This window comes from Punica granatum, chromosome 6 (assembly GCF_007655135.1).
Source record: "Punica granatum isolate Tunisia-2019 chromosome 6, ASM765513v2, whole genome shotgun sequence".
Classification (NCBI taxonomy): Eukaryota; Viridiplantae; Streptophyta; class Magnoliopsida; order Myrtales; family Lythraceae; genus Punica; species Punica granatum.
In genome coordinates this window covers 25,026,676-25,049,445 of record NC_045132.1, presented here as the reverse complement: position 1 = coordinate 25,049,445, position 22,770 = coordinate 25,026,676, and the positions used below count along the sequence as shown (strand labels likewise).

General features: G+C 42.4%; 4 protein-coding genes and 1 non-coding gene across 7 annotated transcripts; 4 read left to right on the top strand and 1 right to left on the bottom strand.

Moving 5' to 3' along the window:
- Window positions 1–17: 17 nt before the first annotated feature.
- LOC116211270 (polyadenylate-binding protein RBP47B') lies at window positions 18–3,679 on the bottom strand. The gene is made up of 8 exons (XM_031545564.1): window positions 3,335–3,679; window positions 2,241–2,724; window positions 2,065–2,141; window positions 1,825–1,955; window positions 1,411–1,507; window positions 730–888; window positions 520–614; window positions 18–419 (listed from the first exon to the last, which is right to left on the bottom strand). The coding sequence occupies exons 1-8, from the start codon at window positions 3,488–3,490 to the stop codon at window positions 332–334; spliced, it is 1,287 nt and encodes a 428-aa protein (XP_031401424.1). The 5' UTR covers window positions 3,491–3,679; the 3' UTR covers window positions 18–331.
- A 1,075-nt stretch (window positions 3,680–4,754) lies between these two features.
- LOC116211271 (1-acyl-sn-glycerol-3-phosphate acyltransferase 2) lies at window positions 4,755–8,465 on the top strand. Of its 3 annotated transcripts, XM_031545566.1 has the most exons (12): window positions 4,755–4,819; window positions 4,946–5,043; window positions 5,373–5,495; window positions 5,972–6,011; window positions 6,225–6,298; window positions 6,654–6,713; window positions 6,796–6,873; window positions 6,965–7,123; window positions 7,378–7,503; window positions 7,635–7,727; window positions 7,809–7,895; window positions 7,997–8,465. In XM_031545566.1, exons 2-12 carry the CDS (start codon window positions 4,963–4,965, stop codon window positions 8,216–8,218), a joined length of 1,143 nt encoding a protein of 380 aa, XP_031401426.1. In that variant the 5' UTR covers window positions 4,755–4,819; window positions 4,946–4,962; the 3' UTR covers window positions 8,219–8,465. The 3 variants fall into 3 exon arrangements, with proteins under 3 accessions (XP_031401426.1, XP_031401425.1, XP_031401427.1); XM_031545565.1 differs by lacking the exon at window positions 4,755–4,819 and having other exon boundaries at window positions 4,832–5,043; XM_031545567.1 differs by lacking the exon at window positions 4,755–4,819 and having other exon boundaries at window positions 4,904–5,043; window positions 5,147–5,495.
- A 3,016-nt stretch (window positions 8,466–11,481) lies between these two features.
- Window positions 11,482–18,240, top strand: LOC116211268 (xanthine dehydrogenase 1-like). The gene is made up of 13 exons (XM_031545561.1): window positions 11,482–11,851; window positions 12,210–12,309; window positions 12,389–12,497; window positions 12,984–14,471; window positions 14,585–15,142; window positions 15,233–15,472; window positions 15,568–15,852; window positions 15,937–16,158; window positions 16,342–16,503; window positions 16,657–16,791; window positions 16,925–17,161; window positions 17,244–17,417; window positions 17,657–18,240. Exons 1-13 carry the CDS (start codon window positions 11,716–11,718, stop codon window positions 17,897–17,899), a joined length of 4,089 nt encoding a protein of 1,362 aa, XP_031401421.1. The 5' UTR covers window positions 11,482–11,715; the 3' UTR covers window positions 17,900–18,240.
- Window positions 18,241–19,411: 1,171 nt separating this feature from the next.
- LOC116211272 (extensin-2-like) lies at window positions 19,412–20,646 on the top strand. Its single transcript, XM_031545568.1, has one exon. The coding sequence runs from the start codon at window positions 19,455–19,457 to the stop codon at window positions 20,385–20,387; it is 933 nt and encodes a 310-aa protein (XP_031401428.1). The 5' UTR covers window positions 19,412–19,454; the 3' UTR covers window positions 20,388–20,646.
- Window positions 20,647–21,455: 809 nt separating this feature from the next.
- On the top strand, window positions 21,456–21,539 carry TRNAL-CAA. The gene has a single exon. It is a non-coding gene; the product is annotated as a tRNA-Leu (tRNA).
- Window positions 21,540–22,770: the final 1,231 nt, after the last annotated feature.

Here is a 22,770-nt window from a genome sequence, read left to right as displayed (position 1 = left end):
AGCCGAGACCCACGCGATTTCCTGAAATTGCCTCTCCTTAACTTCTCAACAACACGGTTTTAGTACAACAACTCGCAATCCGGAGCAAGGAAAGCCTAATGCATTCGTACAGCACAAGCGTCTCATGAATTCCTAACGCTCCCCGAACAGAGAAAGAAAGAAGTCTTCGACACAGTATGAAGAAGGTCCAAAATATAACCAAAATGGCTCTTTCAGCCCATGAACGCAGCAACACCCGCCCCGTTCTTCTGCCACATCCCTGAGCTTGTGGTCAGGAGCCAACAGCAGGAAGACAATCAGAATGTCAGAAGCAGGTACCGTGGTGATATCTCTAAGCTTGTGACAAGGATGAGTTTCTGAGCCAAAGTGACCGGCCTAAAATGGCATTCCCATGAACCGAGAGGTAAGCAGCATTTAACCTGCATTATGATAGAAGCAACCCGTTTCAGAGTAAGTTGATTGATAAATCTTTGCCTAATATGTCCCAATAGCTACGGCAAGATCATCTTAATAACCCACTTGTCGACGTCTGGAGGAGACAACGGATCATACAACTCTCCACCCCTTTGGTCTCCGGCAGGAGCAGCACCAGTCATATCTTGAGCACCTTCTACCTGAAACCGGAAAACAAGGCCCTAATATCCCAAGCATCTCTTCAAGAATGAGATATCAATAGAATAAACGGTAAAGATGAAATGCTGAGGCTAAATGCAATTTAAGATAACTTACCTGTTGCGGGTATTGCATGTAACCAGCATAAGCTCCATATGCATATAACGATGGGTCTTGAGCACTCCCATAAGCATAAGCATCATAGCCCTGTCCATAAGCATAGTATGCACTCCACTGATTCGGGTCTACCTGCTGACCCCACCCACCAGGTTGCTCCTGCAACACACACCATATAGTGTCCATAGGCTAGTTAATGCATATCGATTCGCAATCTTACAAGGCTTAAATTTATGTGGAAGAAAATTTTTCATTCAGACGATGCGTACAAAATAGAAATTTCTTAAAATTACACAACTCTTTCTCCGAAAATGATTCCTCAACAATTCCTTGGTGAACTTTTCTGTCCAATTAAGGCTTCAAAAATCAGAAAAAAAGATTTTAGTTGAATTTCTTCTAATCCCTCCTTGAATTTCCTATAATACCATGGGCAGGTATTACAACTTTTTCATGGGCTTGCATTTTCAAAACAGAGGCATCTCCAGAGCAACTTTTCACATGGCAAGCACATAGCAAGGAGTTTCAGTGATCACACACTTCAGGAAAGGGACGCTCTGGCAGCTAATATATGCTATAGTAAAAAAAAATGGCAGAAAAAGCAGCTGTTACGTATTCCACTTTCCCTTTTGCCAGCAAAACAAACTTGCAAATTCTGAGAATAAGTGGAGACAGATCTACTACCTGTTTAGCTGCAGGAGTCCTTCCCCAAGAAACACGAACTGCTTGTTGACCAATTGTAGCTCCTTGCAGCCTTTGTATAGCTTCTTCAGCAGATGCTCTAGAGAAATAGAATAGGCAATCAGTCAGCAAAGGATGGAAAACTCAGGAAGGATATAGACAAAGGAATCATAAACACAAGATATGATACAGGGTAGATATATATGATCTCTTAAAGATTCTGCCATTCCCCATCCTTGTATTTGAGCAAATCCTTTTGTCTAGCAAAAGAGAAGTTAGAAAAAGGTTATTTGAAAGAAAGAAAAGAAATACTAATCTAATCATCCCACAGAACTAATTGCTACTGATGTAATTGACTTGTGAAAATAAAAGAACTATATGCATCAGAAAACGAGCAAGCTGTAACAAGCTGAAAACCTTGCTCGAAATTCCACAAAACCACATCCTTTTCCCATGGGAATCTTGACATTTAGGATCTCTCCAAACTGCAAAAATGTCTGTCTCAACTCCTCTTCGGTAACATTTGGATCCAAATTACCAACAAATATCTGTAAGAGGAAAGAAAATCAGACTTTTACCAGAAAAAGGAGACAATCAGACAAATAATTAAGCGAACAAGAATGTCATTGAAAAAAAAAATGAATATGTTCCACTTACTGTTGTGTTGTTCACATCAGTATCCACTGGAAGCGCCTGGGGTGGGGGAGCTGTATATGCTGTCACTGGATAGATAGCTGCCATAAAAATAATTCATCATAAACGTGTTTTTATATTCCGAATTACTGTTCAATATTAAGAAAGCTGCAAAACAAAATAAAACCAAAGGATTTTACCCTTCATAGTAGCATATTGTTGTGGCATAGAAGTTGTCTTTTTTGGTGTGGCTGCACTGATGCGCATCGGCCTAGTCGAGCAGTAGACACCATTCATTTCCGACATGGCACGGTTTCTTTCGGTCTCATCAGAAAATTTAACAAATCCATATCCTTTTGATCGTCCAGTAGTAGGATCAGTCACTACTTTTGCCCCTTTTACTGAGGAATAATGAGCTCGAAAGGTTTCTTGCAACAGGTAATCAGTAACGTCGGGTGCTAAGTCACCCACGAATATAGAGTGTTCCGGTCCAGCATCAGCACGCCTATCCCCCATACCAAATGAAGCCCAATTTAACCTGAATGTCTGCTCTGTCCCAGGCATCTGTGTCCCATTATATGTCTGCAAAATTCTCTCTGCCGCTGCGTGAGAAACGAACTCCACAAAACCATAGCCCTCAGGCTGGCCAGTAATTTTGTTCCTAATTATCTTCACTGACACCACCTGCATAAAAGCATATGAGTTTCTGCTCATTTCCTGTCTAAAGCTGTTGCGAAAAATATATGGCACTCTTAAAACTTACTAGAGAGAAATCCGCATTAGGTCTATTAATTCATCTCCCACCAACCAATTCCCCCCCCCCCCCCCCCCCCCCCCCCCCCCCCCCCCCCCAACCACCCAAAAATCCTTCTTACTTGCCCATTTCCAACCTCTACACTCGAATTCTAGATCTCTCCCTAGCTGCTGAGTGCAAGTTCCCGAAACCCAGCAAAGAATTTCAATGCCAAAACGGTCATAAATGCACCGCCATCTCTGAATTAATCACTCAAAGAAAAACATTGAAAAACGCATTCTTTTAAATCTGAAACTCCAATGTTTCTTCTCAGCGACAAAAATGAAATGCTGAACGCAATCCAACTTTCGATAGGACCAAGTAAAATTGGCAGTCTAGCTTAGAAGAATTTAGCTCAACTTAAGCTCAAACAAACTTATCTTTCTCTCCCATACACTGGCAACGACGAAATTATGATTCCTCTGTTGATAATTCGGCTTTTATTAACCTAACAAAGTTCATGCTTGTCGAGAGAGAGAGAGAGAGAGAGCGAGAGCGAACCTCGCCGGTGTGAGCGAAGCAGGAGTAGAGGTATGACTCATCCACCCAGTACTGCAGGTCCCCAATCCACAGAGTCCTCACTTCCTCAGCTGTCGTCGGCTGGTGGTACCCATGCGGCTGAGGCGCCGCCACCGCCATCGCCGAGGCCGCCGCCATTGATACGGTGCTCTCACGACAGCTCCTCTCCCAGCAGGTAGAAATTCACAATCGGCCGGTCGCCGATATCGCCGCGGTGTTGACGAAGAATCCGCCGGGCTCGGGACAGGGACGGTGGTCGTGATCGTCAAACTTTCCTCTCCCTCCGCTCCGCCACTGCTTCTTCGGTAACGAGGGTAGTCGGGGCCGGTAAAACGGCAAATGTTTAAATGCTCCGAATCTAACGGGTGGGCTGGGCTCTCTCGGGCCATTTTCTCCGAGAGGCCAGTGGGCTGGACTGACAGGTGCTGGGGCCCAATATGATTTTATTCAATTGAACTCTTAGTAGTTAGTACCATACTTTGTTTAGGATGACATGCTGTTATGTTCCGATTAATTCTGAACCGCTTGAACTAAATCATTTCGTGTGAAAGTAAAAATACATTAATAAAACCATGCAAAGAGTGGGCACGACACTCGTACCATTTGAAGATTCACGAACATCTAGCTCAAGTTAGTGGTCACCCGATTGGCTGCAAGTAAGCCACCCCTAATGGCCAATGGTGGTCGTACCATGGTTTGACGGTATCCCGTCCTAATAGTCGAGTTCTCATGGACGCTTTTCATTAAGCATCACCGGACCTATCTCAACTGTACATAGTGTGATGCTTACGGAAGCGTCGCAAGACTTTTGGCAACCACGAAAAACGTCGCTACAGGTGTAAAAAAATGTATATAACTGTTCTACTAATCATATACCGACATAGTTAATTCCAATCTTTTGACGTTTCAAAAGCAAATTTGGCAAATCGAGGATATGAGCTTCAACCACGTCGCATTCATAAGCGGTAATCACACTGTATTTTAGAGCAGAGTTCACCGGACGATTATATTTCTTACTTGACTGAGCGCGAAAGTCGCATATTTTATACAGTGTGATTGGTTCAATGCACCGTTAAATTTAATATATTATCATTAAACGTCTAATCAAATTATACACAACCATTCTTAACCGTTTCGCCTAATCGACGGGATGTTATTGGTTCTTGTCTCCCATCGTCTGGACCACGCGATTGACAAGGGGAAGAAAACAACAGAGTTGAACAACAAAGGATGGACAATGCACACCCATGGCAATGAACGAGAGGCGCACTGCCAGCAGAGTGCTTATGCACGTGGCCCGCACGTGCTTCTCATCCCATTTTCGCATTTAATAAATAAATAAATAAAATTGGGGGAGAAAAGGTGGGGCCCGGAGCCAAACTGTCATCATGTGATCCCCGCCCCCGCGCAGAAACAATCATTCCGGTTGGAAATGGAACAGAACAGAGACTCCGTAGCCTTAAAATAGTAACGAACTTCTCTCTCTCTCTCTCTGCATCATTCTCCCAATCCTTCCATCTTCATCTCTCTCTCTCTCTCTCTGCATTATTCTCCCAATCCTTTCATCTTCATCTCTCTCTCTCTCTTGATCAGAGGTGAATCCTAGCATCATGGCGGTCCCGGCGGCCCTCGCAGTTATCCCCATCGGTCTCCTCTTCATCCTCTCCGGCTTCACCGTCAACCTCATTCAGGTCCCAACACCCAGATTCCTCTTCAATCTTCGCTATGTTTCGGGTTATGTTAAATCGGTTATGCTTCTCTATCTGAATCCATCGATGTGGCGTTGTAATCCAGCATGATTGAGTTTCTGGTCGAAATCTATACCATGTCCGGCATTTTCTTTAAGCTCGAATGCTGCATCGGCTTGCCAATTTATCTACCAGAACCGGAGATGTCTTGCCCGTGCCATCATTGGCACCGTGTTTGTCGGAGCTGAAGCAGTTTTGTTGCAAATGTTTCTTCTCGACGGCTCCTGTTTGAGAACGTTCATATCATGCGCACCCTTTACGTGTGTTTGCAGGCAGTAGTTTACATCCTCGTCCGTCCGATTTCGAAGAACTTGTACAGAAAGATCAATAAAGTAGTCGCAGAATTGCTCTGGTTGGAGCTCATTTGGCTCATCGATTGGTGGGCAGGCGTCAAGGTAAGTACTTTGTCACCTTTTCGTTCTGTTGTCGTTTGTTCTTGAGCTGTGTTCCTCCTCCAAGTTGCACGAACAGTGTAAAGATCTAGCCTATTCTTTTCCAATTCAAATTATTGGATTTGCACCAATGGAAAACCATCAATTTCCAACATAACAGAAGGATATATAGATCACATGCTCGATAAGGCACAAGTTCCAATATTATAAGTGTTTCCTCGTAGGAACGTCCACGAAGTTGAGTTGGTCAAATGATATGAATATAACCAAGTTACAATTACATCTATAAGTCCCTTCAAGTAGTTAAGAATACCAATAACTTCATCTCCAATTTTGAAAATGATATGCTGAATTATATCCGAAATGGCTCTCGCGTATTCAAGCATGAAATCATCTAACTTGCATACCTGCAGTCTCTCTTTTCTTAACTAAACCAGATAGATCTATTTCTAATGGTAAGTACTTTGATGATGACACAGGTAGAAGTATACGCAGACTCCCAGACTTTCGAATTGATGGGTAAGTCCGCCAAGGGAAACCTTGCAGAACATTTGCAATCGCGATGAATAGGAAAACGGGGAAATTTGCAGTCCCTCTTTACATGGAACCTTCACTTCCACTTGTTGAATGTTCAATAACAATGAAAACAAGGAAATTAACCGTCTTTTACATATCTTTTTGAACTATTAACGTCCCGTAACCTGAATCGGATCAGCGCCTAATATTTGCCAGGTAAAGAACACGCTCTCCTCATTTGCAATCACAAGAGTGACATTGACTGGCTTGTAGGGTGGGTCTTAGCTCAGGTACACTCTCCAAAAGCTGAATCGAATAATCTGCATCAGCTCAATTGAATTTTCTCAGCATTGGATTGAACACCTTGCTTTTCCAATAGTTAACTTCAAGAAAAATTGTTTCCGTTCAAGTTCTTTATCCATTTCTCCGAGTATAATATTTGTCCAATTTCAATATAATTTTGATCAATACTGTAATCGATTGCTTGGCGGGCATCTATACATGATTGAACTCTTCTTATGAGCTGATTTATGCTTGAGGTACTCTTGTATGGACAGCAGTTATAATTCTTAAATTCAGCAAACAGTTCTGTCTTTTGAAGTGCTGCTGTTCTTAACTCCTTCGATTCTTTTGTTGCCTTTTCAGCGTGCAGGTTGTCTTGGTAGTGCCCTAGCTATCATGAAGAAATCCGCAAAATTCCTTCCCGTGAGTTCTGATCTCATCATCTATTCTCTATTCTCGAAAACATGCTTCAATCTTAACAACTTTCCATGGTTATGTGATGCAGGTCATAGGCTGGTCAATGTGGTTTTCGGATTATATTTTCTTGGATAGGAGCTGGGCAAAGGATGAAACCACATTAAAGGTATATTTTTCTTCGCCTGCTTTGCTCGATATAATTAGTCGTTTTACAATGTGCTTGTGTTTTATTTGGCTGACTAAATTGTATGCTCCAGTCAGGTTTCCAAAGACTTGCTGATTTCCCAATGCCATTTTGGTTGGCTCTTTTTGTAGAGGGAACTCGGTTTACCAAGGCAAAGCTTTTAGCTGCTCAAGAGTATGCTTCCTCAAGAGGGTTGCCTATTCCCAGAAATGTTTTGATTCCTCGCACCAAGGTTATAGTCATCTCAACTGAATCACTCTAGGAAGAGATGTTTTCGAGTCTAGATGCAATTTCGTGATGACTCTTATCATGATATGGCACTGAATGTAGCATCTCAGAGCTTTACGGTTAAACAATTTCTTCACATTTATAATATAGAGCTGATTCAAGCTTGTCATGCTAACTTCCAATGACATGACCATGAGATTGTAACTTTCTCATGACAAATGACATCAACAGGAATAACTTATTATTTGATTGTTTCAGGGGTTTGTTTCGGCAGTAGCACATATGCGCTCATATGTTCCCGCCATTTATGATTGCACGGTGGATATCTCGAGAGCACATGCTGCTCCTTCAATGCTGAGAATTATTAGAGGACAGTCTTCTGTGGTAAGCAAAAAGAAACCTCGGATAATTCCTACCCGTAGATCTGTAGTTGTTCACTAGCGATGCGGTATCCTGATTTTGCTCCAGCAGCATAATATCTAACCACAAGGCTCCCAACTGTTCCATTCCTTCAGGTAAAAGTGCAAATCAGGAGACATACAATACAAGAATTGCCGGAAACCGCAGATGGCATTGCACAGTGGTGCAAGGATGCATTTGTCACCAAGGTAGGCTCTTCGATATGGAAAATTATGTTCAAGTACAGTGTTATCTCATCATGATCTTTGTTCCTGTTCCCGATTTATTAGGATGCTTTACTGGAGAAGTATCGTACCAAAGACATATTCGGCAACCTTCCAGTTCAAGACATTGGTCGTCCCGTAAAATCATTAATTGTAAGTGCAGACTGCAAACCGTTTCTTCACCTGCAGGTAGTTAAGCTTGAGCGGCAGTAATCATAATCAGGTTTCTCATCTCTGGATCTTTAATCGAGCAGGTCGTTCTCTGTTGGTCTTGTCTGCTGGCCTTCGGAGTCGTCAAATTATTCCTTTGGTCCTCTCTGCTCTCTTCATGGGAAGGCATGCTCTCAGTGGGCCTCATATTGCTCATCATAGCCATTGTCATGCAAATCCTCATCCAGTCCTCCGAGTCCGAGCGATCAACTCCAGTCGAGGCCCTTCAAAAAGACCCTGCGAAGGAGAAACTCCTCCACAAATGAGCCACGATCGTCCGCTCGTATCACAATCTACGATATGTTTCCCAAAAAATCTTTCCAAGATCACTCGGGAGTCAGGCTTCTATCTATGCCTTCTGCTCAAGTGTCTCTGTATATGCAAGTACCAGCCGTATTTTCCCTGTTGTCCTTACGAGTAACTTTAGAACAGACTGAGTGAACATGATTTTGTACGTCATCCATGTGTACATTCTACGTACTGATATATTGCATTCGTTTATATATTGAATTATGTTGAGTCCTCACGGGATGAATTATTCACATGATCCGAGATGATGACCAGTTGCTTTTTTGTGATACTCCTAACCGTTCGTTTAAACTCGATTTATTACCTTCGAATGTTCATCAAGACAAGTCCGTGTCTCGTGGCCTGACTAGTCGACTAGTGCCTGGATGCAACACCTTCGACACTGTAAATTTTACAAACATCAAATGCATCTCCCTGTAATCAGAGCTCGAGCTTATTGTAGACACTGGAAACACTACCATCATCATCATGATTCATGGCTATTCCATCTTCATAACCCCTGGCATTTGTTTACTAATCGATTTCAAATTAATAAACAGAATTAATACGCAAATATACCGACTCCATAAAAGTCCTCTAGTAAAATATATTATCTGCATATGATTGCATATGTAATATAATACTTCGACGATTATTAGATATGTTTTCCCCTTTTTAGGTATTTCTTCTTCGATCAAACTTAATTTGATATCTAAATGTACATGTAAGGCCTAGACAATGAGGGTCGGTTAGAGGACTAGTGGGGTGCCATTCTCCAATTCATTGATTAAACAATTCTTCTCATTCATCTCAACGGTCACTATATATATAAGCTCCTATGTCCCGTTAAGCCACTCATCAAATTCTCTCATTCCTTCTCCAAAAGCTTCTAATTTGCAATGAGGAGCTCACCAACCATTGCCAATCTATGGCCTCACCTCGTCATCGCGGTGGCCTTTTTGCCTGGTTGTCTGCCACATCGCGGCGGGCGAGAAACCTTATACTTATAAGGTCCCGTCTCGACTACCAGACTTGCACAAGTCCCCTCCTCCACCATCTCCATCATCGTCTTCCCATTATGACTTGTTGCCTCCACACCAGAAGCAAGGGAAAGATAAGAAGCAAGATATCATTACAAATAGCCTCCACCAGCTTATATTTATAAGTCTTCTCCTCCGCCATCACCGTCTCCACCACCACCGTACATCTATAAATCTCCACCTCCGCCATCTCCTTCTCCACCGCCTCCATATACATATAAATCGCTGCTTCTGCCTTCACCATCGCCACCGCCTCCCTCCATCTACAAGTCCCCACCATCTCCTTCTCCATCACCTCATCCCCCATATGTTTACAAATCACCTCCATCTCCTTCATTCTCCTCTCCTCCACCTTACATTTATAAGTCTCCACCGCCACCTTTGCCCTCACTGCAGCCTCCATACATCTACAAATCTCCAACCCTAGCTTCAACTTTTCCCCTTCCACCCTTCGTCTATAAGTCCCCTCCCCCGCCGTCTCCCTCACCACCTCCACCATACATCTACAAGTCTCCACCGCCTCCTCCTTACATCTATAATTCACCACCTCTACCTTCTCCATCACTGCCACCTCCATACATCTATAGGTCCCCAACTCCGCCTTCTCCTTCTCCACCTCCTCCATACGTATACAAGTCCCCACCACCACCTTCTCCATCCACCCGGCCTCCTTACATCTACAAGTCCCCACCACCACCGTCTCCATCACCACCGCCAGCTTACTCAAACAAATCCCCGCCGCCACCTTCACCAACACCTCCCCGGCCATACATCTACAAATCACCACCTCCCCCCTCACCTTCACCTCCTCCTTCCGACTTCTACAAGCTTCATCTTCCTCCGCGCCATTATTAAACAATGGTAGCAATGACGCAACAATACATTGAGATCATATCTGAGGACTGCTGCTCCTTGTGAATAAGCAAATACTTCGAGGCCATGATCATGCTGCAAAGTATACTCGGAATTTATTTATTTTTTTGGCCTTTTCCATTTTTTCCTCCTTCCATCTCTTTCTCTTTCCATAAGTATCGCTTTTATACATAAGATATAGTAATTTTGTAACGACTGTCTCCTTTTAGAAACTTTCTTGGATTGAATATATATTGTGATGATAATTTTACCCAAAATATATCGAGATAATAATTTCTAATCTTCGAACTTCAGTCTCAGCCAAGCCTATAATTAAGTATTGGACCCAGTGTGCCATAAACGGGCCAAAGTCCATAATTATGAGGAGCCAGTCAGCCCATACTTATCGTTGGCCGTAATGCAGTCATCTTAGACGACTTAATAAATGCCCTAAAAAGTAATATGATACCCACATCTATTAGAGATTAGATATGCCTGCCATGCTAATCATAGCATAGGGTCAAAATTTCTTATCGAGTTTAGCTTAAGCAAATCCATACTATTTTCAAGTCTAATGACAAATAAATGAATGGTAGGCAAATAGATTTATTACCCAAACACCAATTTGGTAAAGTTACTTTATTAATGGTGATAGCTAGTGATGATGAATCATATCGCCAAGGAACCGACTTTCCAAGAATGCAAAATCCGACTTTCTATCTAGCACTATAAAAGGTCCGACATTCCAGGACTGTAAGACAAGAATTTAAGATTGACTTCTTATCCCTTTGACATAGTATTCGGGAGACGCGTCATCATTTCCATAATCATCCCTATAAATATCTTCGGCTTGTATAGATGGGGCAGACATTCCCGCCACAAAAAGGTCACCCATTCGAATTTACTCCTAGAATTATTCATGTCACTTTATTAAATATTTAAATTTTATGTTAGTGTTTCATGGTCGAAAAAAGAAATTTTTTTACATCAAATCTATCCCGACGTTATCTTTTCCGTCGACATCTAACGGCCGTGCTGACGTGGCACATGAAGGGATAGTGGGCCACACTTGCCACGTGAGCACCACGTCAGCACGACCGTTAGATGTCGACGAAAAAAATAACGCCAAGATAGATTTGATACAAAAAATAAATCATAAGATAGATTTGATAAAAAAAATATATGATAAATTTGACAAAACGGATAAATCATTGATATTTTAGATAAATTTTTTTTAAAAAAAAAAAGGAATGTAGTATGTACAGCTCAGTAATTTCAGCAATACCAGTGAGACTTGACGTGGGTTTATATCCTCCAGGTGCAGGGCAGGCGACACGTGTCGTTGCCAACTAGTCTCGAGAGGTCCTGTCGTGCTCGGATCTTTCTCCATCATGACGACCGGGACCACGTCATGCCGTATGCATTTCCATATGTGTGGATCAATCTACGCAACGGCGGCGGACCCATAAGACCATGGTTTCTTTCCTTTGATCGATCGGTTTGATTCGCTGAACAAGAAGAACAGAGACGACCGGCAGTGGTTGGGGAGCTCCTGCTTTGTCGTCGGAAGAAAAGTCGAAGAGATGGGTTCACTGAAGAGCGAAGATGATCATCAGATGGAGCAGAACACTGAGGAGGCGGCTATCCTCTATGTCAACGGAGTCCGCAGGGTGTTGCCCGATGGGTTAGCCCACCTGACCCTTCTCGAGTACCTCCGAGGTAGCTTGGGATTTCGATTTTCTGCTCTGTCTGCTTTGTTCAGCTGAGAAAGAAAGAAAGGACCCATTTTGATGAGAGGAGAGGACTGTCTGTTTTTTAATACGAAGCTTTCTGGGTTGGACATGAACAGTAATGTTGGTAGAGTGAGATATCGTTGTCGGGCATATGAGTTTTATCTTTTATATGTCGGACTTTCTGCAGCACGAAAAAACTTCCTCATAAAGTTGGTTGTTTTATCATTCCGAGTCGAGATTTAACCTTTTACTTTGGATTGACATTCATCTTTGTCTTGTCTCCAAATTGCCTTTGTGGTATCTGTTTGAGTTCTATATGATTGGAGCAATTTTGGTTTAAGCAGATATCGGTTTGACGGGGACGAAGCTCGGCTGTGGAGAAGGCGGTTGCGGAGTGTGTACTGTAATGGTGTCTCAATACAATAAGAGCCTGAAGAAATGTGTGTGAGTGTCTCACTCTCTTCCCAGACTGCGTCTTTCACTATATCTTAAGGACTAAATTCAGTTATTATACTTCTCACAGACACTATGCAATCAATGCTTGCTTGGCTCCTTTGTATTCTGCCGAAGGAATGCACGTAATCACTGTGGAGGGAGTTGGGAATCGTCCCTGTGGTTTGCACCCCATTCAAGTACTATTTGCTAATCTTATCCATATTCATAGTTTCTTTTTGCTATTTCACTTGTCATTTATCCATGGTTTTGATCAATTTTACCAAGTCTTCTGGACTGGTAGAGAAAGCTTCTGCAGAAATTTGCATCTCTGATTGATTGGCCTCTCATAGGAGAAATTATGTCACTTGGCAAGAAATCATCCTTCATAACTTGCTGGCTCAGTTGTGAGATGGGGTAGCTCATTCTGTGTAATTTCACCCTTTCTCAATGTGTTCAATATCGAGAATCTTGAAACTCTACTAGCTTCAACCGCCTTCTTTGAAGGAGGTGATGAAAAACCCCCTTTTAATTTGGCACCATACATCTTTTTCATGTAGTGACATTTCATCGATGCATATTCTCTATCATCTTAAGGTCCCTGACGATCTTGTAGCAACATAGATGCGTATTTTCCATCATCTTTTCTTTTTACTCTTCATCTTATTAGTTGTTCTCATATGCAGGAATCTTTAGCAGTGACTCACGGTTCACAATGTGGATTTTGTACTCCGGGTTTTATTATGTCCATGTATGCACTACTAAGGTCTAGCCAAACAGCCCCCACTGAGGAACAGATTGAAGAGTGCCTTTCAGGAAATTTGTGTCGATGTACAGGTTATCGACCGATCCTGGATGCATTTCGTGTCTTCGCTAAAACAAATGATAGATGTTATGGACCTGATGTTTCTTCACTGAGTATTGGAGAAAGCGAATCTATCTGCCCTTCTACTGGCAAGCCATGTTCATGTAAATCCAAAACTGATGTGAGCACTTGTGGCCAAAGGTATGAACCCATCTCTTACAATGAGATCGATGGAAAGATATTCATGGAAAAGGAGCTTATCTTTCCTCCTGAATTGACCTTGAGGAAGCCCACTTTTTTGAACTTGAACGGCTTCAATGGCCTTAAGTGGTACCGACCTTTAAGCCTTAAACAATTACTAGAGTTGAGAACAAGATACCCAAATGCAAAGTTGCTGGTCGGAAACACAGAGGTTGGAATCGAGATGAGGCTGAAGAGGATACAGTACAAGGTTCTGGTTTGGGTAAACCACGTTCCTGAATTAAACACATTGAATGTGAAGGAAGATGGCTTAGAGATCGGTGCTGCTGTAAGACTGTCGGAGCTTTTGAATGTTTTAAGGAAAGTTGTGACAGAACGAGGTTCTCGTAAAACGTCTTCTTGTATGGCTCTCATCGAACAGCTTAAGTGGTTTGCTGGGACACAGATAAAGAATGTTGCCTCTGTTGGTGGGAATATTTGCACTGCAAGCCCAATATCGGACTTAAACCCTCTATGGATGGTCTCAAGGGCAGAATTCCGAATCATCAATTGCAAAGGAGCTATCAGAACAGTGGCAGCGGAAAATTTCTTTCTGGGTTATCGGAAGGTTGACCTTCAAGATGGAGAAATATTGCTCTCAGTTTTTCTACCATGGACCCGTCCCCTCGAGTATGTGAAGGAGTTTAAGCAGGCTCACAGAAGGGAGGATGATATTGCACTTGTCAATGCAGGAATGCGCGTTTTTCTTGAGGAGAAAGATGACGATCTAATCGTTGCAGATGCATCGATTGCATATGGGGGAGTGGCTCCTTTATCTAAACTTGCTAGTCAGACAAAAGACTACCTGATTGGAAAATCCTGGAATCAAGAGCTCCTGAAGGGTGCTCTTGAAATTTTCCGCAGCGATATAGTCATTAGAGACGACGCTCCAGGAGGAATGGTGGAGTTCAGAAGATCTTTAACACTTAGTTTCTTCTTCAAGTTCTTCCTTTGGGTGTCTCATCAAGCACCGACGACTAAGCCTATCAGGGAAAATATACCTTCATCACATTTGTCCGCGATAAAACCATTCAAGCTTCCATCAGTGATTGGAAGTCAAGATTATGAGATAATCAAGCGTGGGACAGCTGTTGGGTCTCCTCAAATTCATCTCTCTGCAAGGCTCCAGGTGCTCTTTAATTTGACTAATTTCCTTTTCAATATTGCCGAGCCCTGCACTGGTGGTGTTTTCATTATTTATTTATTAAATTTGCAAAAATATAATGCGTCTTTCACACCCAGGTTACTGGTGAAGCAGAGTATGCTGATGACCTGCCACTGCCATCCAATGGGTTACATGCTGCTTTAGTATTAAGCCAAAAGCCTCATGCTCTAATAGCTTCAATTGATTCTTTGGAAGCCAAGGCCTCTCCTGGATTTGAGGGCCTATTTCTTGCAAAGGATGTCCCAGGCCACAATAGCATTGGCCCAGTCATTTATGATGAGGAAGTATTCGCTACCAGATGTGTTACTTGCGTTGGTCAGGTTATTGGAGTAGTTGTTGCTGATACGCACGAGAATGCGAAATTTGCAGCAAGAAAGGTTCAAATTCAGTATGAAGATCTCCCACCTATCTTATCGATCGAAGATGCAGTCAATGCGAAAAGTTTTCATCCTAACACAGAGAAGATTATGAGAAAAGGTGATGTAGATTTGTGTTTCCAGTCAGGCCGGTGCGACAAAATCATAGAAGGGGAAGTTCATGTGGGAGGTCAGGAACACTTCTACTTGGAACCTCAGAGCACTTTGATTTGGTCAGTCGATGGCGGGAATGAAGTCCATATGGTTTCTTCTACCCAAGTAAGCAATTCCAATTTCCTCAAACTTACTTTAGCTTACTCGACCTGCAGCAGACTCGGCAACACTAAGGTTAAACTTTTCCATGTGCAGGCTCCTATGAAGCACCAGCAGTATGTTTCTCATGTTCTTGGTCTTCCTATGTCGAAAGTAGTTTGTAAAACCAAGAGAATTGGTGGCGGGTTTGGAGGAAAGGAGACGAGATCGGCTTTTATTGCTGCAGCAGCTTCTGTTCCGTCCTATCTGTTGAATAGACCTGTGAAACTTACGCTGGACAGGGACATAGATATGATGATAACTGGACAACGCCATAGCTTTCTCGGAAAGTACAAGGTAACTTACTCACACTGATGTAGTAGGTAGACATACTGGTGTTCCATATATTTTACTGCAGAAAGATGTTGATGCCTACTACTGATTTTTGGTAGGTGGGATTCACGAAAGAAGGCAGAGTACTGGCACTGGATCTTGAAATTTATAACAATGCCGGGAATTCTCTTGATCTTTCTCTTGCAGTCCTTGAACGTGCAATGTTTCATTCAGATAACGTTTATAAGATACCGAATATGAGGATTCTGGGGAGGGTCTGCTTCACAAATTTTCCAAGCAACACTGCATTCCGAGGATTTGGTGGGCCTCAGGGTATGCTTATTGCTGAAAATTGGATCCAGAGAATTGCCGTTGAAGTAAATAAAAGCCCTGAAGAGATAAGGGTAAATCCTTCTTACACGTTGCTTTGCTTCTTGATCTACGAATTCACTCTTTCTCCATTACTACAAAATCAAATTTTCCTTTAGGAAATGAATTTCCAAAGTGAAGGATGGATGCTGCACTATGGGCAAGAACTTCAACATTGTACGCTTGGCCCTCTATGGAATCAGCTGAAGCAGTCATGTGACTTTGCCAAAGCTCGTGAGGAAGCTGATCGGTTCAATCTTCAGAACCGATGGAAGAAGAGAGGTGTTGCTATGGTTCCTACCAAGTTTGGGATTTCTTTTACGACGAAGTTCATGAATCAGGTAATGGTTCTAATAGTTCCCTGCAGCTCATGCTCTCCGTCCCTCTCTCACCCACCCCCCACCACCCCCCCCCCCCCCCCCCCCCCCCCCCCCCCCCCCCCCCCCCCCCCCCCCTTTCCTTCCCATTTTAAAATAATTGGAACAAGTACATGTGCTTACTTGGATTCTCTTTTGCATCCCCAGGCAGGAGCGCTTGTTCATGTCTATACAGATGGAACAGTTTTGGTGACACATGGAGGAGTGGAGATGGGGCAAGGATTACATACAAAGGTCGCGCAGATTGCTGCCTCTGCTTTCAACATTCCCCTGAGTTCCATTTTTATATCGGACACAAGCACTGACAAGGTAATTAGTAACACCAACTCGCAAGAAAGTCGGCTAGACTCATTTAGATCGCTGAAATGGCTCAGTGCAAGTACACCCAGCTTAAGATACAGGGCAATGAATTTACATCCAACCTACGGTTCATATACCTGTTCTAATTCTATAATCATGTAGGTTCCCAATACATCACCAACGGCTGCATCGGCAAGTTCCGACTTGTATGGAGCAGCAGTATTAGATGCTTGTGAGCAGATCAAGGTGCGGATGGAGCCTATTGCTTCCAGGCGCAATTTCAGTTCTTTTGCTGAGGCAAGTGTACTCTGTAATTTGTAATGCTGCAATTCTGTGGCAGTCTCATGACGTCCTTGATATTTTGATAGCTTGACATGAAATTAAATTCACTCTAATTGCAGTGTTGATTTTTTTTTTTTTAAAAACACAGCTAGCAACTGCTTGCTACCTTGAGCGAGTTGATCTCTCCGCTCACGGCTTCTACATCACGCCTGAGATAGGATTCGACTGGCAGTCTGGAAAGGGAAATGCATTCCGTTATTTCACATACGGGGCTGCATTTGCTGAGGTTGAAATCGACACGTTGACAGGAGATTTCCACACGAGGGAAGCGAATGTAATCTTAGATCTCGGTTACTCGCTGAATCCCTCTATTGATGTTGGACAGGTAAGGCTGGTTTTGATGAGAAGCTTAAATTTTTCTGATTAATGTGTCAGAAGAATAGTCATGATTTCTGGGGTTTCCACAGGTTGAAGGAGCGTTTGTGCAAGGTCTGGGTTGGGTAGCCCTGGAAGAACTTAAGTGGGGCGATGGAGCTCACAAATGGATTCCGCCAGGGTGCTTGTTCACGGCCGGGCCCGGGAACTACAAAATTCCTTCCGTAAACGATGTTCCCCTGAAATTCGTCGTCTCACTTTTGAAGGTAATGATAGTACTCTTCCAGCTATACATTTCTCCACTTTCTCATCTTGAAATTCGAAGAAGATCAGAAAAGGCATGTTAAATAACAAGACACGATGTTATGCTAAATTCCTCAATTGTTAACTAAGCGAAGATCATGTCAATTCATTTTCGAAATTGAGGAAACTCAAAAACTGGGAACAGCTTTCCGGAACCAAAGACATTGTTAGTATTTAACTCGGCATCTGTGATATAATGCAGGGACATCCCAATGTGAAGGCCATCCACTCTTCCAAAGCTGTCGGGGAACCCCCGTTTTTCCTCGCCTCATCTGTGTTCTTCGCCATCAAGGATGCAATTATTGCTGCAAGAGCTGAATCTGGTCATACCGGGTGGTTCCCTCTCGATAACCCAGCAACTCCTGAGCGCATCCGGATGGCTTGTCTCGACGAGTTCACAGCACCGTTTGTAAGCTCCAATTTCCGCCCAAAGCTCAGCGTCTGATGAAGTTAGGATTTGCTCAACCATCTGAGAAAGCACTGGATACTCTCAGCGCATCGCCGACTCGGCATATGAACCTGCAGGGATCTCGGCAACTCCTCTGCATTACTAGGAAGAGCGATGTCGTAATTTCTGCAGAGATCGAATGTGTCTCCCTGTAAAGGGATACCATAAGTCGGTTGATGTACATAGTGGAAAACCATCACTTTCATGGAAAACCATAAGTATTTCAAATTAACATTTTCCCTGAATTAAATTAGTTTCCGGACATTTTTGAACATATGAGGGGAATGACTCTCTATGGACATTCCATCTTCATAGTCCATGGCATTTGGTTATTAGCACCTGAAAATGGCACCCTCTATTGTAACTTTCAATCATAAAATATACAAAAAGAATTGGTAAGCAACTACTCTACGAAAAGTCCTCGTGTTGGAAATGGTATCGACATGTGATGCTTCTTCTCGATGCTATGCATTTCTAAAGGCCGATATAATTCGGGAAGTAAATGTCGCGATTGATCGACATGAGCAGTTAAATTCTGGAACTCAAACGATGAATTAGCTGTAAATAAAGAGGGAGGGAGGGGAGGGGGAGAGAGATGAATCTGTGCAAAAATTGCAGCCTCGGCAATGACCTATCCAACAGATTTTGGTTCAACTATTAATATTATCATAAAATAAATAAATAAATGGATAAATAAATAAGGAAGAAAAAAAATATAAAAGAGAATTAACGGAATAAATTTATCTGAAAAAAGACTTTGGAAATTTTATTATTATTATTATTTTTTTGTGGGCATCAGAATGCTTTAGATTGGAGAGAGTGATATGCCAACTATTGCAGCTGAAGTTCCAACAGGTACATGCTCATGAGTCTACATGACACTTCCCATCATTATAAATATCTTATGAATGTCACATGCAGTTCACTTCAATGGTACAAATTAAACAGAAGACAAATAATCTTGATTCATCTTACACTTCTGGTATTGAAATCCAAGTGCATATGTAGAATCATGTCATCGTTCGGTGCACGTTAATTGAACTCTAACTTAATCTATTCACTATGATTTTGAGATAGGCAACCCATCATATCCTTATCTCAACCTTTTTTCTTCTTTTTTTTCCACCGAGCGGACCTTTCAACGCCGTTCCTTGAACTGGTAATAGCATTGGAAAACTTCTAAGTTTACTAGGTGCTACCGTTTACACTTTCAATGTTCTATAATAATAATAAACCGTTTCAATGTTGTCCCAAGTCAAACAATGTCCTTTTTTTCACATTTTTTTTTTCAATTAAATATAACAATATGAAAATGTCCACATAGTGGGATGACGTTCTCGAATAGCTAAGAAGTTATTATTTCTTTCTTTTTCGGTGATTTTTTTTTATATTTTAACATCAATTAGTTTTTCAAATGAAACCTTCAACTAGCTCCATTTCATTAAATAATTCCTCTCGTTCTTCCCAACGGTCACTATATAAACTCCAGTGCCCCCTTGGGGCCATCCATCCAATTGTCTCATTCCATCAAAAAGGGCTTCCAATATTTGCAATGAGAAGCTCACCAACCATGGCCAATCTTTGGCCACGCCTCGGCGTCGCCTTAGCCGTTTGCCTAGCTACCGCCAGTATCGCTGTCGGTGAGAAGCCTAATTACTTCCATGACGTCTCAGCTCCACTGTCTTCGCCTTTCAAACAGACACCACCTTATTATTACAAGTCTCCTCCCTCGCCATCACCGTCCCCATCACCACAATATGTTTACAAATCTCCACCTCCTCCATATATTTATAAGTCTCCACTACCTCCTTCACCATCGCCGTTGCCTCCTTACATCTATAAGTCTCCGCCCTCGCCTTCTCCATCACTTCCACCTCCTTACGTGTACAAATCTCCCCCTCCACCTTCTCCATCTCCGCCGCCACCGTATATTTACAAATCACCACCTCCTCCTTTGCCATCACCTCCGCCGCCGTACATCTATAAGTCTCCACCACCACCCTCTCCCTCACCACTACCACCATATATCTACAAATCTCCACCTCCACCTTCTCCTTCTCCCCCTCCGCCATACATCTATAAGTCCCCGCCTCCCCCTTCTCCGTCACCACCACCTCCTTACATCTACAAGTCTCCACCTCCACCTTCTTCATCTCCACCACCTCCATACGTCTATAAGTCTCCATCTCCTTCGTCACCGCCTCCTTACATGTACAATTCCCCTCCACCACCATCTCCATCACCACCTCCTCCATACGTGTATAAATCCCCACCACCACCATCTCCATCGCCTCCACCTCCATACATCTACAAGTCCCCGCCTCCGCCTTCTCCATCACCGCCACCACCGTACATCAATAAGTCCCCACCGGCGCCATCTCCATCACCACCTCCACCAGACATCTACAAGTCCCCACCGCCGCCTTCTCCATCTCCGCCTCCTCCTTACATCTATAAGTCACCTCCCCCACCATACATCTACTAATAATGACAACCTCGGGCCTCGACTTCACCTCCATGTCCCTATTTCTACAAGTTTTGTCATCTTCGTCCACAGGCGTGATTGTATACTGAAATCATACTTTGGGTCTTACATGTTATGAAATAAGCGAGTACGTTGTGGACATGATGTTGCAGAGTATTCTCGGTTTCGATTTTCCTTCTTTTCTATTGTTACATTGATGATGATCGTAATAATAATGTACTTCGGTATGATATTAGAGAGCAACGATATCTTCATGGTATGCTTCATCTTCACGATATTAAACTCAAAATAAATCGTGCAACAAAACTGTTTATCTTGTCGCCTTCTTGTGCATCGAGTTATCCGCTGAATCAACGGGCCAAAGCCCATCGTTAGGTGATGGGCCCAGTTAAGCCACCCGGCCCATATTTGAGACTGGGCCTAGTTACCATTTCAGCCCAAATCCTCACTCCCTCTACGCTATAGAAAGCATAGTATTCGACCCCAAGGAAAAACGTAATGTCTGGGTCTAAGATGAAATCTGCACTTTGATATTCATTGCACGACTTATCCACTAAATACTTAATAAATAAATGCAGGAGTTAAATGAACACATTTGACTATTACTATAAATATATATATTCGCCCGATAACCACATGCTTGTAATAAACTATTAGTTTACGGCCCGACAATTAATACACGTGTTTCAAGTCTAGCTAGCTAGTATTTCATAAATACAGATTGAAGAGGCACAAAAGCTGGGGGCAACTTCATTATTAAGGACAATTCACATCGCAGAATAGACAACTGCTTATCAGAACATTTCATATTGCCATATAAGTTATTGGTTCCATATTACTTTCTTTTGATAAATGAACTCTTCCTTTGTAGTTGTCTGAGAGCCGACTAGCCCTTTTCGAGGACATATAGCCTTGCGGCCATGGTTTCGACGAGTGCATTGTTCGATGGGTAAGAACAATATATAAATATTATTTATATGGGGTATTGTTAAATTCAGAACTTCATGTAATTGCTTGATGCATCCACTTTTTGTAGTCTTTGTTAGCTGAAATTATCGATCAAGACGGGTCAGGATGGCCGAGTGGTCTAAGGCGCCAGACTCAAGTTCTGGTTCTCGTGAGAGAGCGTGGGTTCAAATCCCACTTCTGACAAATTTATTTTCTTATTTTTTTTGCCCTCAACAAATCCATGGCTTCTCGCTTCTCGCTTCTTCTTTTTTTTCCCTTCTCTCTCTCTCTACCTAATTAGCTTGGAGATCTCAAACTAAAATGATAGAATATAGGATTAATAAAAAAAAATATAAATTTTTCACATTTTAATAATTCTAACACGATTTTTTTTCTTAACCTAAAATGCATAAACTTTCGTTTTGATAACAATTCCAGCACGGTATCAAATTTTTCGTTAAATTGGACGGAAATTGCTGTTGTGTAGGTCGAGTGGGACCCATTATTTTTTAATAATAAAATTATTTCAAAAAATTTAAAAATTTAAAAAGAAATAAAATCGGGGAGGAGGGGCTATGGCCGGCGGTGGAGGCCTCGTCGCCGGCCACCACCCTCCGATTGGGGCCATCGGCGACCTTAATTGGGGGGTAGTGGCCTCACCAGTCTAAATCGGGAGAATCCTCAATTAACAACAACAATTTCCATGTAAATTAACGAAAAATTTGACGGGTGTGCTAGAATTGCAATCAAATCAAAAATTCGTGATAAAATTATTAAAATGTGAAAAGTTTATCCCTTTTCTTTTCTTTTTTTTTTTGTATTAACCCTAGAATATATTAGTCAAATAAACTAAGAACAGAGATACAGTTTATTTGATCATCAGTGACCATGGTGTACGACAAGACGATAGCTGTACGATGTTCCCATAGCTTGTAGGCCATACAAGGAAATAAATAATAGGGGGAATGCTAACGCCCTTTTTTCCCTCTTAATCTTTTGTGAAATTTTCCATGGTGAAGATCCAGATTGGTTTAGATGTATAGTGTTTATGTACGATGATCGTTATCGATCATGTCTCTTGCTCTGTCTATGTTTAAATAGCTAGGTATCCTACTGCGCTTTTGCCCCATTTACTACCCAAATAAAAAATAAAAAAATAGCCAGGTATCCTTGGAGTAAGCACGTCCTTTATAATATATATGTGCACGCGCACAATTGCTGGCTGTGGAGACATCACGACTTGAAACGTCACCATAAACCTATACTGTATATACACGATTGCTCGACTGATCGACACTGCCCAATTCGATTCCGATCATATTATATTTCAGTTTTTAAAATGAGGTCAAGTTTCACGTTGTAGTCCCAACTACGAGTATTGGACTACCAGGGACGGATCCAAGGGAGGGCACCGGGGGCGGTCGCACCTCTTGGA

What these genes read in the sequence shown, in the direction of transcription:
- LOC116211270 (XM_031545564.1), bottom strand. Translation starts at nt 3,490, where the DNA reads ATGGCGGCGGCCTCGGCGATGGCGGTGGCGGCGCCTCAGCCGCATGGG. An exon ending in GCTTCGCTCACACCGGCGAG is followed by an intron (nt 2,725 to 3,334) that starts GTTCGCTCTCGC and finishes GCTTTTATGCAG; the next exon opens with GTGGTGTCAGTGAAGATAAT. An exon ending in TTTGTGGAATTTCGAGCAAG is followed by an intron (nt 1,508 to 1,824) that starts GTTTTCAGCTTG and finishes CTATTTCTCTAG; the next exon opens with AGCATCTGCTGAAGAAGCTA.
- LOC116211272 (XM_031545568.1), top strand. Translation starts at nt 19,455, where the DNA reads ATGAGAAGCTCACCAACCATGGCCAATCTTTGGCCACGCCTCGGCGTC.
- LOC116211271 (XM_031545566.1), top strand. Translation starts at nt 4,963, where the DNA reads ATGGCGGTCCCGGCGGCCCTCGCAGTTATCCCCATCGGTCTCCTCTTC. An exon ending in TAGGGTGGGTCTTAGCTCAG is followed by an intron (nt 6,299 to 6,653) that starts GTACACTCTCCA and finishes TTGCCTTTTCAG; the next exon opens with CGTGCAGGTTGTCTTGGTAG. An exon ending in AATCCGCAAAATTCCTTCCC is followed by an intron (nt 6,714 to 6,795) that starts GTGAGTTCTGAT and finishes TATGTGATGCAG; the next exon opens with GTCATAGGCTGGTCAATGTG.
- LOC116211268 (XM_031545561.1), top strand. Translation starts at nt 11,716, where the DNA reads ATGGGTTCACTGAAGAGCGAAGATGATCATCAGATGGAGCAGAACACT. An exon ending in GCTTTCTCGGAAAGTACAAG is followed by an intron (nt 15,473 to 15,567) that starts GTAACTTACTCA and finishes GATTTTTGGTAG; the next exon opens with GTGGGATTCACGAAAGAAGG. An exon ending in ATTTCAGTTCTTTTGCTGAG is followed by an intron (nt 16,792 to 16,924) that starts GCAAGTGTACTC and finishes TTAAAAACACAG; the next exon opens with CTAGCAACTGCTTGCTACCT.